Source organism: Podarcis raffonei, chromosome 1 (assembly GCF_027172205.1).
Source record: "Podarcis raffonei isolate rPodRaf1 chromosome 1, rPodRaf1.pri, whole genome shotgun sequence".
Lineage (NCBI taxonomy): Eukaryota > Metazoa > Chordata > Lepidosauria > Squamata > Lacertidae > Podarcis > Podarcis raffonei.
The window spans coordinates 24,394,378-24,414,693 of NC_070602.1; the positions used below are offsets into that span (position 1 = coordinate 24,394,378).

Genomic DNA, 20,316 nt, shown 5'->3' on the forward strand with positions numbered 1-20,316 from the left:
CAGGTTGTTGGGGAAGGACCTGGGGGAGGAATCTTAGAGAGCAACTTCCCCAACAACCTTGCAACTGCCTAACTGGGACCTCCAACTGGGAAGAGTTGTGATCACTAGGCCTGCACTGTTTTGGTTTCTTTGAAAAAAATAGTTAATTTCACTGACAATGGGTGTTTTATGGCTCACCTTCTTCTGACTCTGACTCCTGGCACCCTAGCGAAAGGATGCCTACCGCCCCCTGAGAGAATCGTGATGGGGAAAGAATGGGATACAAATGCACTAAGTCAAAAACCAAAAGTGGTCTGAGTGATGAGGTGGTGCCACGGAGTCACATGGGATGGGGCAAGGCAGCACTGCCAGTTCAGGGCAGCAAGGGCACATAGACAGAGCCAACCCAATGTTCTCCCTGGTGTGCCTACACAGCCCCAACCTTGCCACTGATGTGACCTAACCTCATATCCAGGTCAGCTGTGGTTCCACCAGCACTGACACCATTCCACTACACAGGCTGTTATTGTAAGTATGGTACATGTGTGTGTGTACATGCACAGTAGACTGCGCTTGTTCAATCGGAAGTTAATTTCCCCCCTCACCTCCTTCTGTGAGGCAAAAGTAGAATTCTGTTGGGTACAGGGGTGCTAGTAAGAAGCAAAGGGATCTGTGGGGTGGCTGGGAGTCACAGGTCCAGTGTGCACTGGGTGGGTGTGTCAGGAAACCGGGGGCACGCTGTAGTCTAACTCCTCTTCTTTCCTTCCTCTCTTCTGCCCACAAATGCCCCTTCCCTGTTACAAAGCTATCTATAGCGCAGCACTGCATCCACACCATCTGTAGCCATGGTAACCAGGGTGAGATGCAGGTTTGCGGATTCTGGCTAACCACATGGTTAATGTGGTAAAATTATGCAAATGTAACACTGCACCGTGGGTGGCTCTGAAAAGGGAAGGAGGCAGGCACCCTGTGCAATGCTAAGACACTGCCTCTGGATGAGAACCAAGGAGCTGTGGTTTTCTTAAGCTTTGCTGTAGGGTGGGCACTTGTCCTCTCCCCATCCCCTTAATATAGGGCAGTCCTGTTTTCACTCTGCTTGTTGTTGTTGTTGTTTAGTCGTGTCCGACTCTTCGTGACCCCATGGACCAGAGCACGCCAGGCACTTCTATCCTCCACTGCCTCCCGCAGTTTGATCAAACTCATGCTGGTTGCTTCAAGAACACCATCCAACCATCTCATCCTCTGTCGTCCCCTTCTCCTTGTGCCCTCCATCTTTCCCAACATCAGGGTCTTTTCCAGGGAGTCTTCTCTTCTCATGAGGTGGCCAAAGTATTGGAGCCTCAGCTTCAGGATCTGTCCTTCCAGTGAGCACTCAGGGCTGATTTCCTTAAGAATGGAGAGGTTTGATCTTCTTGCAGTCCATGGGACTCTCAAGAGTCTCCTCCAGCACCATAATTCAAAAGCATCAATTCTTCGGCAATCAGCCTTCTTTATGGTCCAGCTCTCACTTCCATACATCACTACTGGGAAAACCATAGCTTTTACTATATGGACCTTTGTTGGCAAGGTGATGTCTCTACTTTTTAAGATGCTGTCTATGTTTGTCATTGCTTTTCTCCCAAGAAGCAGGTGTCTTTTAATTTCGTGACTGCTGTCACCATGCTACCTCCTACATTTTCAAGAGGACAGCGCTTGGTCCTCTGTTTGGCATTCCATCTTGAATTTGGGGAATTATCTGGACTTCAAGATTTTCATCAAGCACTCCAACTAGTACATATTCCGCTGCATATTCTAAACTTCTATTAAGACAAGACAACACCAGTGAAGTTCAACCCTCACAGTTACAGAGAGAAAAATTCAAGCAAGAAAACGCACAGGTTCTACCATGATGTTCATTTAACAAAGAAACGCTCTCCTCCTGTCTTAAGTGAAAGGTCTCCAGTCGGATTGACAAGTCAGAGAAGCTGCCAACAGCAATTCTATCCCCTGAGTTAGCCTGTGAGGGAAAGGGGGCAAGCCTCTTCCACTTACCGTGGTTGTATTTTATAGCAGCGACTTTACCTGCATGACTGTCCAGCACACTGGGAAGGCTGGAAGGTGGGGGAAGACTATTCATGATAGAAACACGTGCACTGTATTGAGCTGTCGGCTGTCAGCTCCAACGGCAACAGGCTGGTTGGAATGATAAATCAAGGCATTCTGGGTTTAATTTGACCCAAGTCTTTCCAGAGGCCTCAGCTTTGGAGAAGTAGCAATAGTAACCAAGATTATATCTGTCCATGTGAAGAGTGCTGAGTCTTCGCTACTGAGAAACCCCAGCTGTTCCCCAAACATCTAGGGCTGGGGACAAAGGTTCCCAGTCACCTGGATGCATGAGAGGATGAAACAGTTGTCAACAACAGCCAAGACAACTGCCAATTGGTTCTTTCCCTGCCAGAACTGGCTCCATCCGCCGACGTTCCTCTTGGTTGCTCCAGAGGGAGAAATAGGCTTAGCAAGCCCCATTCTGTGGGCTCAAGTGAAGGGATCAGCCACCATTTGGCTCACTCCTCTGTTAGAGATGTCTCCATCAGCAGCAGAAGAGAGCCTTCTTCCATCAGCCTGGCTAGGGCCAACTGCCACTCCCTCCCCAGAACTGTCTCAGGCTATTCTGTTATGTCTTCCCATGAAAAGGTTGGTGCTTTGAGCTTGCTTCTTTTCCTCTTCCCTCCTGATTTTTCCTTCTTATACCCTTTCATCTTAAACTATATGCCACCTTGGGTGCCATGACAGAAGTGCAGTATCTAAAGAAGCAAATAGCGTGGCAACCAAGAAAGCCTGAGTTTTACGAGCCCAGGGAGAACCAAGTGAAGGGAAACACAGACCAAGCCCAGGGGGTCGAAGGGAGGGCTATAATGATATTTTTGCAGCAAATCCAGGAGATAGTCTCCTACTATTGGACTGCACTGTGACTATTAGGCTCCATTCCCATTCTTCTTTCCTCCTCCCTCTTTCTCTCCCTCCACTCCTCTCCCCTCCACTGGCCAACTGTCTTCTCATCCTCTCCATCAATTGCTGCCCAAAGTAGCGCCTTAGAAATATGAATTACCTAAACAAGAGAACTCCCCTCCCCCTCCAGGCACAATTACAGAGATAAATGACCTGCTGCACAGGGCACAAATGAGATATGTTAATTTAGTGCGTCTAATTTGCACATTCATAATGTATGCTACCTTCTGCACCTTTTGGACTCCTCAGCAGCAGCTGTTTCCCTTGGAGAGGGTCACTTTGAGACGCGAGTGAGGGCCAGCATCTCAACCAACTTCTTTTTGCACAGATATCCACATCTGTCTTGCCTCTAATCTGGCAAGTAGAAGGTGCGTATGTGCTAGTTGGCATTCCTTGGGGCAACAGGTTTTGCCAGAAGGGACTCAGGGCATGTCAAAAGTGGCATGATCCTGGTCAGTCAGAAAACACCCATATCTTTTGGCCCTCTCCTGCTCTCTTCTCAGGACAAACAGCTGTGGTTAGTTAATAATAATAATAATAATAATAATAATAATAATAATAATAATTTATTTGTACCCCGCCCATCTGGCTGGGTTTCCCCAGCCACTCGGGCGGCTTACACAAAAGACCAAAAATACACTAAGATGTCACACATTAAAAACTTCCCTGAACAGGGCTGCCTTAAGATGTGTTCTGAATGTCAGGTAGTTCTTTATCTCTTTGACATCTGATGGGAGGGCATTCCACAGGGTGGGCACCACTACCAAGAAGGCCCTCTGCCTGGTTCCCTGTAGCTTTGCTTCTCACAATGAGGGAACCGGCAGAAGGCCCTCGGTGCTGGACCTCAGCGTCCGGGCAGAACGATGGGGGTGGAGACGCTCCTTCAGGTATACTAGGCCGAGGCCGTTTAGGGCTTTAAAGGTCAACACCAACCAGTTACTGTTCCCCTGCCCCCTGCCATTGTGCCTTGACTGCTTCCCCAAGAACAGCTGCACCCAATGAAGGAAAATAAGCAGCGCTGCCCTTCTTACATCCCTAGTAGTGGTTTTTTCCCTTATTTTCTGAATATCTGATGATACACATAGATCACAACGGCTAGAAAGTTAAGGATTTTTTTTTTAACGTGACATGAAACTGATAGTACCAGTTTACACCCTGGGCAGACAATGCTTATGAGCTCAGGAGCTGGGAATTAATTTTGTGCAATGAAGCATGCAATTGGAGGAGGTGCACTTCAACAACAATATTGGCTGATTTATTTCACAGTGATGTTCACTGAACTGTACAGTTTTCTTCATAAAGCAGATAGGTGTGGGGCAGCTTGTTAGATTTGGGTGCAGGAGAACTGGGTTCAAATTCACACCAAGGGTGAACATCCTGGACAGCTTTGGGTTCTCAGCTTCTATTCTAAGTTTGCAAAATAGGGATAACATGTCAGGGGGCTTGTAGTGAGGATACATAGCTCAGAGACTGTAAAATACATGGCCCTATAAATTGCACCTTTATTGAAATTATTTTTTAGAACCATCTATTAAGGTCTTTTGAACTGTTTACCTTTAACCAGGTGTTTGAAATTATGGTTGACATTTTAAAAATACAAAATGGATACAATTGTTTGGTATAGATTTGTTTTTCTAAGTCACATTCAGTTCATTTTTTTAAGCGACTAATATATGTAAATGATTTCATTTAATAACAGGGTGAATATTTTCTGCAAGATGACTAAAAAGTTGTTATATGTAATTTATGTGGAAAACAAATGGATTTGGAGACTAGTTTGATTTGACTGGCTGAGGCTGAAATCTTAAACACATAGTGCAAGTCTATATATGTCTAGTGAGAAGAAAGCCCCACTTAGTTCAATGGGACTTATTTCCAGGTGAAATGTAACTAAGATGGCAGGTGTAATGAGGAGTAATTGAACACAAGGGGCCTTTTTTTCTTCTGGGTAAACATGCATACAATTGCATTGCAAACCCAGGAAACTGAATGAAATTACTACAAATCTGAAAATACATAAGGCAGATGTGTGAGTAACCCCATCTAAAAAGGTATTAAATATTAAAATCAGAATGATTTTTTTGTTGTTGGCATCTATCTGTCTTGAGAGCCAATGGATTGCGCCTCCTGGGGTGAAATCAAACCTCTGCATTAGCAACACTGAAGTGATCTCCCTGGGGCACAAGTGTGTACGGAGGTTCTGGACTTCCCAGAAGACAAGACACCCCCCTTCTCAGCCTTCCTGATGTGCTCCAAAGGAAAGCAGAGCAATACGTCTGGCACTGGCTTGGCAGCAGGAGTTGCTGGAAGGAGGCATACAAGGCCCCATCCTACTGTCTTAGGGGCTCCACTCAGGATTTGTATAGGGTTTACTCCTTAGCCTTTTCTTCTCCCGCAAGGCAGTAGAGGTTTAGGAGCAAAGTTTTCTTTCTCCTAGATGGGCTACCTTCCCAGGTTGATGAGCCCCATCTGCCCCTCACTTCCCTCTACAGCCCGTGCAGATACAGCCTTCTCGACTGTTGGACCCACTAAATGGTTCTGGTCCACTCAATCTGCCAGAGCCTGTCTTTGCATACAGGGAACAATCCCTAGCTCATCAAGAGTTTGAGACTCATTGGCTTCTGATGGGGAGAATGATGTACATGAGCTAAAACTCAACCAAGTTAAGACAGCCAGCATCCCAGCCCAAACCCTTCTACACCATTCCCTCCTCTCAGCCATGTCACTTTCACTGGACTCTTCCCAGTTGTGCCTGTATGGACCTCTCCCTTCCACCCACCGAAGAGGCAGCCACTGGGATGCTCACCAGCTGCCAATGGGAAAGCCCGGAAACAGGGCATTCTGAGGACTGGGAGGGTCCAAGCCAGCCTTGCTACCATCACATGACAACACTGGACTCCATCTGGGCTCAACAGCGGCATCAGCTCCAGGCTGGCACAGCGATCTGCCTGCCCCACTTTCCACCCCTGCTTCTGTGTGCAGCAAGGCTCAATTCAGCCCAGCAGTCAATTTTAGTATTACCCCCTAAGTATCTGCAGACAGAACAATGCAGATCATAGTTGGAAACCATTTTGTGTGTGTCTGAACACACAACATTTGAAATTAAAGATCATTTAAAAGAAAGGTTGTTTATTGACTATGCATCTTAAACTTCTGCAAGGCTTAAGGCAGGCTGCATCCCTATACCCATGTGCCTGGGAGTAAGGTAAAAAAAGGTAAAGGACCCCCTGGATGGTTAAGTCTAGTCAAAGGCGACTATGGGGTTGCGGTGCTCATCTCGCTTTCAGGCTGAGGCAGCTGGCATTTGTCCACAGACAGCTTTCCAGGTCATGTGGCCAGCATGACTAAACCACTTCTGGCATAATGGAACACATGACGGAAACCAGAGCGCACGGATATGTTGTTTGCCTTCCCACTGCAGCAGTACCTATTTATTTATTTGCACTGGTGTGCTTTCAAACTTCTAGGTTGGCAGGAGCTGGGACCGAGCAACAGGAGCTCACCCCATTGTGGGGATTTGAACTGCCGACCTTCTGATTGGCAAGCCAGAGACTCAGTGGTTTAGACCACAGCGCCACCAAACCCAATGCGACATACAGTACTTCATAGGAGGCATGCATACAATTGTGCTCTTATTTTAATCTTGCTCCTATTTATGGGATTGACAATTGAAACATAAGAGATTAAAAATATGTTTGTTTTTTAATATTGAACCACATACTGTGATTTTATAGAGGGTGAAAATGGAAGTGTGTCGAGGCAATGCCATGCAATGAGAAATAAAGGAGGATTAATTAATGCTCACGTTTGTGCCAAATATTAATTAGCACATTGCACTGACTTTGGAGAATGACTATCTGCTCACCGATCCAAGAAATAGCAAATGATGTACCCTAATGATAGAAAATCTTTAGACAGACATATTGGCACAAGCTGTATTCAGTCTAGTGCATATATTCTTGATGTAATTTCAGTGGGAAAATAATATCTTTTCAGAATGCACAAACACTAGAGCTTCTGATTAAATTTAGCATTTCAAACACTCAGTTAAATGTTGGCAAGGTTAGGAGTTGGCATTTTTCTTTTAATTCTAAAATGGCAGGCTTTAAATGTGAGTGATTTTTCTTTCCCCCCCTAAGCGACAGATAACAGGGAAAATGTATTACTAAATAATTACTCCATTCAAGGAGAGGTGAATGACTTGTATATGCTTACCTTTAGCTGAAAGTATTTTATTGTAATGGACTGCCATGTGATCCCTGATCAGGTACTGGTTGCTTAGTCTGCGGGAGGAGTCGTCAATGCAGAAGGCTACAAAAGTAAAGCATATTTGATCGTTATTGTGGAAAGTGCCAGTAGTCTTCACCAGCAATTGCAGAAATATAAGTTCAAAGCAGGAACACACAATGGAAACAGGTCATTGAGAAAAACTCTTTCCAAAACTTGGAATAGTGGCCATGGTGAGGTAGTCACAAGACTTTGGCCACTCAATAACCATGGCCCAATGGGAAAACTTGTGGAGGAATAATTGGAAATTCACAAAGTGTTAAACGATTAGAGAGAACTTTCTAAAAATGCAACACTGATGGTACTTAACACCCTGGAAACTTTCGAAAGTGTAAAAAAAATGTGTCAAGTAACTGCTAGAGATGCAGAGATAATTCAGGAACTTTCTACCACATGTGGTGGTTATGCAAGAAAATACAGGTATTCTGGGAGAGTATTCATTCAGAATTGCAAAAAATGCTAAAGATCTTTTTAAATAAAAAACCAGAGGCCTATCTCCTGGGAGTTACAGATTTGGATATTCTGCAAAAAATGAAGGGTATCTTTTTATACGCCACGGCGGCAGCAAGAGTTCTTATCGCGGCAAAATGGAAGAGTATCGAAATTCCCTCTACGCCTGAATGGATCCAAAAGCTGACAGAATATGCCAAATTAGATGGTCTATCAGAAAAAATAAAGAACAAATCAAAACAGGAATTTGTCTCAAAATGGGAGGTCTTCAAATAATATTTGAAATATAAATATAGTAGTTTAAACTCTGTTGCAGCATTCGAGGAACTTCAGTAATAGTTGCAAGTTAGCCATAAGAGGTAAGCTATATCAAGAAAAAGTTAAATGATGATAAAAGTCTGTATTGGCAATAAGTAATATGAGACTGAAATAAGGAATAGATGGGAGGTGGGTCTATAGTGTTAAGACCAACTTATGTTTTATTATTTGTTAAGAAAATTTTGTGTTTATTGTTATTCCTGTGTGTAATTCTGTATCTGTGTTTTCTCCTTTTCTTCTTTTTTTGCTGTATCAATATTTTTTTTTTTAAAAAGAGAAAAAAACTCATGAAGAGCAGGGTGAATTGGAATCTGCAACAAAATGCTGCAGTATGGAATGCTCCTGTTCCATTTCACTTTGTTCCAAAAAAAATCATCAGGGAGGAAGCTAGACGGATCTCCTGGAACAGAGAGCCTAGGCATGACAATGGAAAAAGACCATGCCAAACAAACTTCAGATTGCAATGGGATATGCATGAGGGCCTCCCCAGATGTTCTAAGCCAGGGATATGGAACCTTTGGCCCTCCAGATGTTATTAGACTTCATCAGCCCTAACTAGTGTGGCCATCAGCCAGGGATGATGGCAGCTGCAGTTGAACAGCACATGGGACTCACTGATTCCTCAGTGGTGTTTAAAAGAATGGGGAGACTCATGAAGCAGGAGGTGGCCCCTGTGGTATTCTGGCATTAAGCAGGGAATTCTTCCCAAGATTAATGCAATATTCCATCTAGCATGATCACATCACATGCTGTAGTATTAGAGGCGGCTGTGAGAGAGATTGGATATCTGGTAGGGACAAGAAGCCCCATCCTAAAGCAATATTTTAAATATCTCATTCAGTTAATGTTCCTGCTTTAATTAACGGAGTATTTAAATAAATCAAAGCTGTTTTTAGGGCTCTGAACATAACGAGCCTTAATTAGCCAAACAACACATGAATTCCTTACTATGGGCTTCAACAGAGTGCCACTCCTCTCAGCGCTCTTTTATATATATTTTTTGCACATGGCAGCCAGAGCTGCACTTATTTGGACCTCAGATTCCAAGTGGTAAGTAAGTGCACATCTACTGACAATCCGTTCTTCCTCACTGTTTGTGGAACTAGCAACAGGCACACTCAAATGCCACCAAACCTGGTGGCTTCCATCTCTGCAGTTTCCACCCGCTTTCAGACCCCTTACAACCTTTGTTTTCTTTTTATTTGCTGACAATAAGGTCCCATGTCTTGCCGTGGCAAATCGCAGGAGGACACTTTGTACTCAAATGGCTTACACATGGACATACTGAAAAGCTAAGGGTAAAATCAACACTTACATCAGAATGCCTGTCTTCAGTTATGAAGCCATGAACAAGCAAATCACTCACCACAGAGCCATTTCAGTGATGCTTCTGAGATGTAAGGTTTACCGTTTAACATCCAAAGCAGCAAAACATATCCCCCCTGCATGTGAAACTAGGATGAGATCCTCAAAAACAGCTACTCCAGAATAGCCCCATTATGAAGTCAACATGACTACCTTGGAGCAAGTAGTTTAAGGACTGCAGCCTGAAGGCCCTGGCAGCAGACTTCATGCCTATCAGGACTGAAAGGACTGATCCAACTATCTGGTGAGGCAAATAACAAATTATACATAAAACAAGTATGTAGATTCTAACTGGGTTTTAAACAGCACAAGCTCTTAAGAAAAACGGCTCCATGTTTGAGGTAGTGTTGTACCTAAATTGTATCCATTACTTGAAATAAATAAGGGGTTGCTGTGGAATAAATACATCCTCTAAGAGGATTTTGTGTCCCCCCAAGATACCCTTAAAAGGCCGTTTAAAACTTTGTTTTTCCTGCTCCAATGAGTCCCCCAATGTATTGCCATGGTGCCAAAAGATTTTTGTGGCCTCCCAAGCCCCCCCATCAGAATTATTTAAATTTAAAATTCTTTTTATTTTCACCCCCGATTGTTTCCATAGGTACCCCACTGTGATGTCAAAAGTTTTTGGTGATACCCAAGAATCCTAAAATGTTTCCTTATTTTGGCCATGCCAATTCTGACAAGGACTGACCAAGGATCAATGTGGCCCTTGCCCTAAACCTATCCCCCTCCACCAAAAATCAACCACCTCTGAAATAAATATATTTGTGCCCCCCCCCGATATCTAAGCCAAGTTTCAGCAACAGTCTTCTACACTGAGATGTATTATTTATTGAATTGGTTAAAACCAAGACAATGCAAAGACTAAAAACTTTGGGTCAGCTGATATTCTTGCACTGAGTATCAGCATTCAGTTTCTGTTTAACAATTCTGATCAACCAAAAAAGACTTCCCCTTTCTCTTCTTCCCACCCCCCGAAGCCTCCCCCACTCCAAATATGTGCACTGAAGAATGACATATTTTACTCATTAGTATAGTCTCAGCCAAACTAAGTTCTCACCACAATGCTTTAATGTAAAATATTTTAAGAGTCCACACAACAACAAGAATTTGATGCAAAGCTATACTTAAAAAATGTTGCTGTTTACCCCGTTATGCAAATTACTTACCATTACTTTTAGTACTTAAATGTCCCCTGAATGGGCTTGCTGGTCCATATCGAGGAATGGCTTGGTATTCAAGCACTGATATAAAAAAGAAACAAAGAAATTAGGGTGGAAGTATAGCTTTCAGCATAGAGAATTTTTAAAAAAAACTCTTAAAAGGCAGTATGTTCATTATGATGACCTATGGTGAAAAACATGAGTTTGTAGGAAAGTCATCAAAATACATGAGGTGAACTTACTTTAATATTACATCAACTGAAGAGAAAAAAAATCTTGTTAATAGTAGTAAATCACTGATTAAATCAACTGTGCAACCATACATTAAAGTAATGTATATCAATGTACTTAGGCGGATTTAACTCTGCCTATGATTAGACTGAAAATGAAGTCATATATTTTTTCCTTTCATCTTGAAATGAATATACAGTGTCTATTCATTTTACCATAATTATAGTAACTATACTTTTGAGTTTCAAGCTATCTAAGACCATAGTTTTGGAGCTGAAACATCACGGTGGCAACGGACAATTCACTGGAAGATGTCCATTTTCTGAGCAACAAAACTTTGCACCCTGAGTTCTGGTAAAATACAAAATCCCAGTAACAGTAGTTCTGTCTTGAACTACCAGATCTTCCATGGCACTTTCTATATTTTGCGGAGGCGGGAGGAGACATCAAAAACATGGAAAGGTCTGATGACACCTGAATCCTGAACAGACAATTGCTTGGTTTAATATGAACAATCCTAGGGCTCACTGGCTTCCTCCTATCATCGCAAACTCCGATTCTCTCCCAGATTTGATTTCGCATGACATACAAACTGGGTAAACCTTGGTTCGTAGCAGTTATAGATGTAATACCAAACTATGGTTTGCAGGAAAATCAAAATCAAAGCGGTACCTACGGGACCGCCTCTCCTGGTATGCCCCACAAAGAAACCTACGGTCTGCAAATAAAAACATCCTGAAGGTCCCAGGCCTCAGAGAGGTTAGGCTGGCCTCAACTAGAGCCAGGGCCTTCTCGGCTGCGGCTCCAATCTGGTGGAACGCTCTGTCAGAAGAGACTAGGGCCCTGCGGGACTTGACATCTTTCCGCAGGGCCTGCAAGACAGAGTTGTTCCACCAGGCCTTTGGTCAGGGCGCAGCCTGACTCCCTCCTCTGGCAACCTGCACAGAGTTTTGCTTAATGGCTGCCATTAACTTGATTTTAATTAATTTTTATAATGAAATATTTTTAGAATGTTGGTTTATTTGATTGTTTGATTATTTGATTGTTGTTAGCCGCCCTGAGCCCGGCTTTGGCTGGGGAGGGCGGGATATAAATAAAATTTATTATTATTATTATTATATTAAAAGTGGTAAGAGAGGATAGGACGCAAGGGAAGGCAAGTACATCAATCCAAACTATATTTGGAATTAGCAGCCAGAAGAAGAGAGGTGTGCAGGTGCCAGAGAAAGAACTGTGAGTGGGCAAGTGTCCTATTTGCTATCCTTTGGACCATATGGGAAACTCATCCAACAAATCTGCTATAGCCTGGAATTGGGTGTGTGCAAATGTAGCTGATTGAGTGCTAAACAGGAACCAGCTGTGGGCAGGCAGCCTCACAAAGCTCTATCAACCTTGGGGGGGGGTTGGGGGGGTAGTTAAATTGCCAAATATTAGAAGTCTGCATTCGGTCCCTCTAGCGACAGATGGTTTGAGAAGGTATGAGCACTGCCTTGTCTGATCATTTAACTCATCACGCAAGGGTTCTTAGAGACATGTTGTATGGTCTCCATTGACATCCTTTACAAATAAAAATAGTGTGCTGCATAGGCCCCCAACAACATATGCGTCTATGTGGCAAGTTCTATGTTATCCAAAATGTCCCTTTGTTGAATCTATTTTATGACGTTGTCTGCGAAAGTGTACAGAACCTTCTGTTTATTTGATTTTAACTGCAATAATGTCTACACCCAGGCCTTGTTCTTTGTTTGTTTTTGTCTTGTTTGTATGTGGTTGGTTTTTTGTTTTTGTTTTTTTAAAAAAACCTTAATAAACACATCTAAAAAATATAGCTCTGCCAAAATTGGTGCCTACCCATAACAGAAAGCCTAGAGAGTAACAAAGCATCAGCAGGTTCGTGGAACCGCCATTGTTGTGAGTTTTTGAGAGTGTGTTGCGAGTTTCTTTGGCTGAGAGTTGGCATGAAAGATTATTATTATTATTATATTATTTATTCATTTATTTATTGAATTTATATACCACCCTATACCCAGAGGTTTCGGATGGAGTCCAGGGTGAGATTCCATTCTAGAATCATATCTGTGTAGTTTATTTCTGTAGCAAAGACATATTTTTTGCTTTTTGTGAAATATTTCCTGCTCCAAGTCATTAACATAATTAGTAGGACCACATGTATCCCATCAAAATGGATTATGGATTCTAAGGCAAAAAAAAGAAAGGGTTGCCTTGTACTATATTTTTAGTACTCAGCTGCAGTAAACAAGTACAAAATATGTGCATGTCATGTCAGATATGAAGTATGAAATTACCTCTCTCTTCCCTTTTACACCCTCCTTTTCCACATTAAAAATTAAACATATAATTATCTTTGCAACCTGGGCACTTAGTGTGCTTGTGGTTGCTATTCTGGATTTCTTCAATCCCACTCCTCTTAAAGCTACAGAAACTGAAATACATAACTGATCATAAAATAAACTGGGGTCAAATTCTGGGGTCAGTAAAGCAAATGTCTTTTGTCGAGACTGAAAGTGTTTCCATATTATTTGGCATTCCCAAAACCTACAAGTAGGGGCTCTGCTGATCTCCACAAGTACAAATGGAAAAGAAGGGAGAGGGAAAGGGAATTAGTAGAATTACAAGTTTCAATTGGTAGTACGAATCACAAGTTTCAAGTTTGCTGTGCTAAAAGGATACAGCATTTAACCTGCTTTCTCCACATACAAGTTCATGGTAAACTATGTACAGTGGTACCTCAGGTTACATACGCTTCAGGTTACAGACTCCACTAACCCAGAAATAGAGCTTTAGGTTAAGAACTTTGCTTCAGGATGAGAACAGAAATCGTGCTCCAGCAGCACGGCAGAGGGAGACCCCATTAGCTAAAGTTAAGGTTAAGAACAGTTCAGGTTAAGAACAGTTTCAGGTTAAGTACGGACCTCTGGAACGAATTAAGTACTTAACCTGAGGTACCACTGTATAGGGTGATATTCTGGTGCATTCTAAGATTTAACCCACCAAACATTTAAAAAAATAAATAAATCATGTGCAATGGCTAGCTTCCACGTACTTCTTGCATACCATGAAACTCCATTCGCTGACTGTACTACATTCAAAACAATTATATTACTATATTCTAAATGAACCCTTGCATACGTATAATTAACGAGCGGAACTGTTAAAGCTAGAATACCGTACTGTGAAAGAGTCTGCTTAATTGTGGTAGGTATCAGTTTCTGCCACATGTGCTGTGGATTTTTTTTTATCATAATCCATTAAACAGATAAAGGCTACTAATACATTTTATCATGGAGGATTACACGTTCTCCCGTTCCTCTGAAGCAGCAAACTGACATAAAATATGAAGCGAGCCATTTGCAGTACGGTTCTAAAAACTATTTCAGGTATCATTGTCATTTTCTTATTATTGAATTCTAACAGATTGCTGAAATATGTGAGCTTTCGAAAAATATTCACAAATGTTATTTCTTGCTTTAGTTTAGTTTAAGAATGGTTTAAAAACAAAAAAACAAAACCCAGAGTGTGAGCTGGGCCTCCTTTTCTCTCTCTCTGCCACAAACTGGTTCCAGACCAACGGTGCCGAAAACAAGAGAGCTCATCACTGACCTTGGGGAGGGGTTGCAAATAGGGATATGAAGTGGCAGGTGGCCATGCTGCTTTTGTACAGGAGCCAAGCTCAGCTCCCATCTACAGTGGTACCTCGCAAGACGAATGCCTCGCAAGACGGAAAACTCGCAAGAAGAAAGAGTTTTCCGTTTTTCCAGGTGCTTCGCCAGATGAATTTACCTATGGGCTTGCTTCGCAAGATGAAAGCCCATAGGGAAATCTCCGGGGACAGCGGGGAAGCGCAGCGCGTCTTCCCCAATGTCCCCGGACCTCTTCCGAAGGCTGGCGGTGGGCCGGAGAGACCTCCTCCCCCCGCCAGCCTTTGGAAGGCTGTTCTGAAGGCTAGCGGTGGACCGCCAGCCTTCAGAACAGGTCCGGGGACAGAGGAGAAGCGCAGCGCACCTTCCCCTCTGTTCCCGAACCTGTCCTGAAGACTTGCGGTGGGAGGAGGGTTTTCCTCCCCACTGCCAACATTCAGAATGCTGTTCTATGTTGGCGGTGGGGAGGAAAAACCCTCCTCCCACCGCAAGCCCCGGGAACAGAGGAGAAGCGCTGCGCACCTTCTCCTCTGTTCCCGGACCTGTCCTGAAGACTTGCGGTGGGAGAAGGGTTTTCCTCCCCACCCCCAACATTCAGAATACTGTTCTGAATGTTGGCGGTGGGGAGTAAAAACCCTCCTCCCACCGCAAGCCCTGGGAACAGAGGAGAAGCGCTGCACGCCTTCTCCTCTGTTCCCGGACCTGTTCTGAAGGCTTGCGGTGGGGAGAAAAGCCCTTCTCCGCACCGCCAGCCCGGCAAGCGGTTTCCATAGGAACGCATTAATTGATTTTCAATGCATTCCTATGGGAAACCGTGCTTTGCAAGACAAATAACTCGCAAGAAGAAAAAACTCGCGGAACAAATTAATTTCGTCTTGCGAGGTACCACTGTATTGGTTAGATATAATGAGTGTCCTACTGCGGCTACCACAAACAGCACTGGGCCCTGCTCTAGTTGGGTGGGAGGCCCTTTGCTGGGAATATGCTAAGGGCTCCTGGAGTCTGGAACTGGCACTGCCTACCTGCTACCCCACCCCACTCCAGGTTTTGGGGAGTTCTAGAGTCCCTAGAATTAATCATGTTTGGAGAAGAGCAACCACCATCATTTCATTATTTTGTCTTAGTTGGACTTGCTGAACATTTTAATCTATATAGATTATATGGAGTCATACAGTCGTCGTCGTCCCCCCCCCAAAGTTGGCTAAGAAAAAACTCCACCGCTGAATCTCCATGCTAAGCTGGTGGGGTACATCCATTTAACACCTAGAAAAGTCCAGTAGACAGCAACACAGTCTCTGTTAGAATTAAGTCTCTTAACTTTTAACTACTTGGGAAGTTAGAATTGTAGAGCAGGCAGATACAGCAAAGTTCATCTAGTAGTCTACTGCTCTGGAGACGGTTTTATTAGCTTCAATTAAACGAATTTGCTAAAGGTCACAGAGTGCATGCTTGTTCTTCAGCGCAGAGCAGTCTCCACTGAACGCAAGGTGGAATTAACGATGCAACTGGGCAGTCGGACACTCAGAGGGCTAAACTGGTGCAGGCTTTGGTAGCACATAGTCTATGAGGATCTGGATGAAAGTCAACACAGAGGTTACTTCTCAACAGAGGCTGCTTCTCTATACTGCCACTCTTAGGTACCTTGCAAGACAATTTTGGCAACATTTTCTAAAATGGAAATATATGACCCCGAGTCCTTGCGGCACTAGATTATGGTGGTTCAGAAGGCTTTAAAGGTGGTCTGAGCAGAGGTGGCAGGAATTGAGTTGACAGTACAGGCAAGGAGCCAAAGCCATTAATGCAGTCCATAAGATGAAAGAAGACCACTGGACTGAACAAGCTGTATAATAGAGTAGGAAGCAAACCAGGGAGGCAGATGAGAAAAGGAAGTGGTTAAAGGAACAGCCAAAAAAGTTCTTTTGGAGCAGCCTAGTGCCCTCTCCAGAATATATCAGATTCCTCACACTGATAATGGCTCATGTGTACATGAATGGAGAACAGAGAGGTGTGTGCAAGTCTGTGCAGAAACTAGTCTGTTATGCAGAAATAAAAATTACATTACTCCATCCACTTTTGCTTCTGGCCCTGATCAGTATTGGCACATGGCCCCACTGGTTGCCCATAAGGGAATGCAGCCCTTGGATGAAAAAAGATTCCACACCTTGGTGTTGAGATACTGAGCTAGATGAACCAATGGTTTGACTCAATCTAATGCAACTTCCTGTGTTCTTTAGATGCCTCATAAATACATCTTTATTTATATTGGCAACAGGATTTAATTTTATTGGTTTGGTTTGCTCCACTCTGCGTGGCTGTGACCTGGTAATTTGTAATAATATATTTGTTTTTAACAGTAGTTTTATTGTTGTTTTATTATCGCATGTGTTTTTTTGAGCAATATGTTATTGAAAAAATGGCCTGTACATTTAAAAACTAATCTAAATATTTCAGTTTTTTTCTTTTACAATTGAACAACACACATAGCTCCTATTCAATCAACATAAATATCTCAGTAATCGGCCTGTAAGTAAATTACGTCTTATTTGCCACAAGTAAAATCACGTTTCTGTGTTACAGATGTTATTTTATGACTGCTTCAACCTTTGGCAAGCAAAGGCATTGGGAGATAAACAGCTCAGTGCAAACTACCAGCTTTGAATAATAAAGCTGTTTTAGAGCAGTTGCATTAATGTCTAGTTATAAATAACACTGGTCTGTCAATAATGCAAAAAAAAAGTTAGTGCTTCTTTCAGTGGTGAACTGTTTTGATTGCTGCATAAGTTAAACTGATCCCAGGGAAAAATTAACTACACTTCAGCAACTTTGTTCCTAAGGTTGGAATCCTTAGATATATTCCAACTGAGTTGACATCATGCACTGTCTGTCTTAACCCAATGGATTTTAAGCTTTGTACTAGTAAGCCTTGAAAGCTGAAAAAGGGATTCCTCAATGAGAAGATGGAAGAAGATGGAGAACAATTGTGGAGAAAAATCACCCCAGTTGAAAAAACAAAGTAAGGGTTTATGAGTGTCAGTCTTCCAACTAAAATCAATTATGACTGCATATATACTTCGGTTGAATTAATACCCTACAGCATTATCTAAATCATTTCAAAACCATCTTTCAATATAAATACCCCCAGGCACATAACAACAGAACCCGTGTAAAACATTAAAAAGCCATGCTGTGGATCAGACCACAGGCCTTTCTAGTCCAGGATTCTTCCTGGTTGACATGATTCCTATGGGAAGCCAGCAAGCAGGACCAGAGAGCAACAGAGCAATACAAAAAGGAGAAAATGTTGGAAATAATATAACCACCAGGCAGGGCCAGATTTAGGTTTGATGAGGCCCTAAGCTACTGAAGGTAATGGGGCCCTTTATATGTCCAGCTGTCCTTTGTCAACAACAAATTGTGGCTGTTTTTGTGTTGAATATATGTTATTTGGTAATTTATGGACCAGTCCATGCAGAATGTAAAGGTAAAGGGACCCCTGACCGTTAGGTCCAGTTGTGGCCGACTCTGGGGCTGCGGCGCTCATCTCGCTTTATTGGCTGAGGGAGCTGGCGTACAGCTTCCGGGTCATGTGGCCAGTATGACTAAGCCGCTTCTGGCAAACCAGAGCAGCGCATGGAAATGCCGTTTACCTTCCCGCCAGAGCGGTACCTATTTATCTACTTGCACTTTGACGTGCTTTCGAACTGCTTGGTTGGCAGGAGCAGGGACCGAGCAACGGGAACTCACCCCGTCGTGGGGATTCAAACCGCCGACCTTCTGATCGGCAAGTCCTAGGCTCTTTGGTTTAACCCACAGTGCCACCCGCGTCCCGAATGTAGAATGCAGAATGTAGGATGTAAAATGCAGAATGTAGGCACCCTATATATAGAAATGAGCAAACCAGTGATATTTTAGGGAGCAGGCAGGATCCATTACCTACATCATAGGAGCCTACTGTTGCTGTATGTAAATTTTATTTTATTTGTTTTTTATCTTATATTTTGGAAATGTACATTTTGGGGGGGGGGCAAGAGAATGGGGCCCTAAGCTATAGCTTGTTTAGCTTATACGTAAATCCGGCACTGCCACCAGGCCCCCCTCCAACAAAACCATGAGCTATTGGTTCTTTAAAAATAACCAGGGTCCTTCTCTCAAAGTCTAGGTGACACTTGGGAAAACCTTGGCTCCTCCTTTCAAACTCTCACAATCATTTACTGCACATGCTGAGAAACTGCACAAGAAAACAAAAGGGCATAAGGCCAGGCTTATTGGCTGGACAGAAGCTTAGGCATGCATAAACGAACCAGCACACCACAAACCCTGCACATGTCTACTCAGAAGCAAACCCCATCCAGCTCAGTGGGCCTTTCTCTCAGGCCAATTTATTATATGGGGCTGCCGTCTAAAAAAAGCACTTTGTACTGGAGTGGGCGGCGATTTCTGTTTCATCCAGCTTGCCCAGAATGGCATATCTCCACAGAACCACCTGTGTGCAAGGGAGGCTGGGAACCAGGACAACACAGCGGAGGAGGAGGAGGGGTGCATGCTGGGAAACTCCCACGCTCCTCATCCTTTCCCCCAGCGCGTTCTGGAGCCCTTTCTCAGCCGCGGGATGGAAGCGGGGTGTTCTGGAACCCTCGCGGAATTCCAAATGAGAAGCCTCGCGACTGGGGCGGCGCGCGCTGCGGGGGGTTCCCTGCGCGCATTTGGCGATGTCGTCATAGTCAAGGCTGGAGAGGAGAGGAGAGGGGGGCGCGCGTGAAGGGGAAGGGCTTGTTTATTGTCTGTCTGCTCTAGCGCACGGAAATGCCTGCAGTCTCTGGCGAGAGGGATTTATTTGGCTATATGGCGGGGGGGGGAGGCAAGTGAAGGGCGGGCGGTGCAGGATTAGCGACCGCTTCTGCCGGCTGCGGAGGGTGCGAATGTGTCCCGGCAGGCGCCAGAAGAAAGGGGCACGGAAAGGGAAGCGCAGAGCACCTCCAGCCTTTTCCTCCAGGTCTCGCCGCCCTCCCATCCGCAGGACATGCCGGCGGACCTCCTTCTCCCCCCCGCTCTCCGGCTCGTCCCCGCCGTCTCTACCTGGGCTCCTCCTCCTCCTGCCGCCGCCGCCGCCCTCTAAGCTCACTCCCATCCTCTTGGCCCGGCCCGCCAGGCTCCTCCTAGCCCAGAGGGCCACCGGCGGCCCGAGCCCGGCGGCTTCCGTCCGTCCGTCCCGCCCTCTGCCCTTCCTTCCTCGCCTCTCTCGGCCGGCAAGGGGCGGGCCTGGCAGCCCGACGGGTTGCTATGGACACCGCCGCTCGCTTGGCGGCCGCCGCCGCTGGGCGCGTTACGTCCTGGGACCGGGGGAAGGGCAAGGTGGAGGAGGAGGAGGAGGCCCGGAGCCGCGGCTCTCTGCGCCGCCGAGTAGGGCTTGCTCCCGTGTAAAAAAGGAGCGCGGGGCTTCAGAGGTAGAGGCTGAACAGCAGGTCTCCTCAGAAGCAAGTCCCGCCGTGCGCAAAGGTGGTGCTTGAACGCGGAGGGGACCCCTTGCCAAGTATAGGAGCGCGGGTGTCTTGCGCCGCGCAGGGTGGACTGTAGGAAGGGCGGCTGTTTTCCAGGGGGAAGGTCCACGCCCTGGTTCATGCCACCACCTGTTTACGTGGGGTTGGCAGCAGGGCCCCCTCCGAAATCCCCGAGAGCCACAGCCAGGTAAACAGCACTGAGCTACGTGGAGCGAGAGTCTGGCTTCACCTAATGAAATATACTCGGAGTCGAGAGTGGATTTCTTGCTCTTTATTCAGCTCATCGTGGTGAGGAGGAATAGAAGTTGCCCCAGAATGTCTGCTTTATATACATTATTTACACAATGGGCCCCACGTGATTGGCTAATTCCGGGATTC

General features: G+C 44.6%; 1 protein-coding gene across 8 annotated transcripts in view; it reads right to left on the reverse strand.

The window, feature by feature from the left end:
* The window catches only part of SPATA7 (spermatogenesis associated 7), a 51,797-nt gene extending 32,136 nt beyond the window's left edge, over positions 1 to 19,661 (reverse strand). For 2 of the 8 annotated variants that reach the window (XM_053377573.1, XM_053377584.1), the window contains exons 1-3: positions 19,517 to 19,661; positions 10,557 to 10,631; positions 7,183 to 7,278 (exon numbers count right to left, since the gene is read on the reverse strand). In XM_053377573.1, coding sequence (XP_053233548.1) covers positions 7,183 to 7,278; positions 10,557 to 10,631; positions 19,517 to 19,568 — 223 coding nt within the window. In that variant the 5' untranslated portion in view covers positions 19,569 to 19,661. Of the gene's footprint in view, positions 1 to 2,040; positions 2,265 to 2,343; positions 2,559 to 7,182; positions 7,279 to 9,337; positions 9,588 to 10,556; positions 10,632 to 19,516 lie in introns of those variants that run through there. The other 6 variants (XM_053377552.1, XM_053377593.1, XM_053377562.1 and 3 more) reach the window with 6 other exon arrangements.
* Between the last annotated feature and the right edge of the window lie 655 nt (positions 19,662 to 20,316).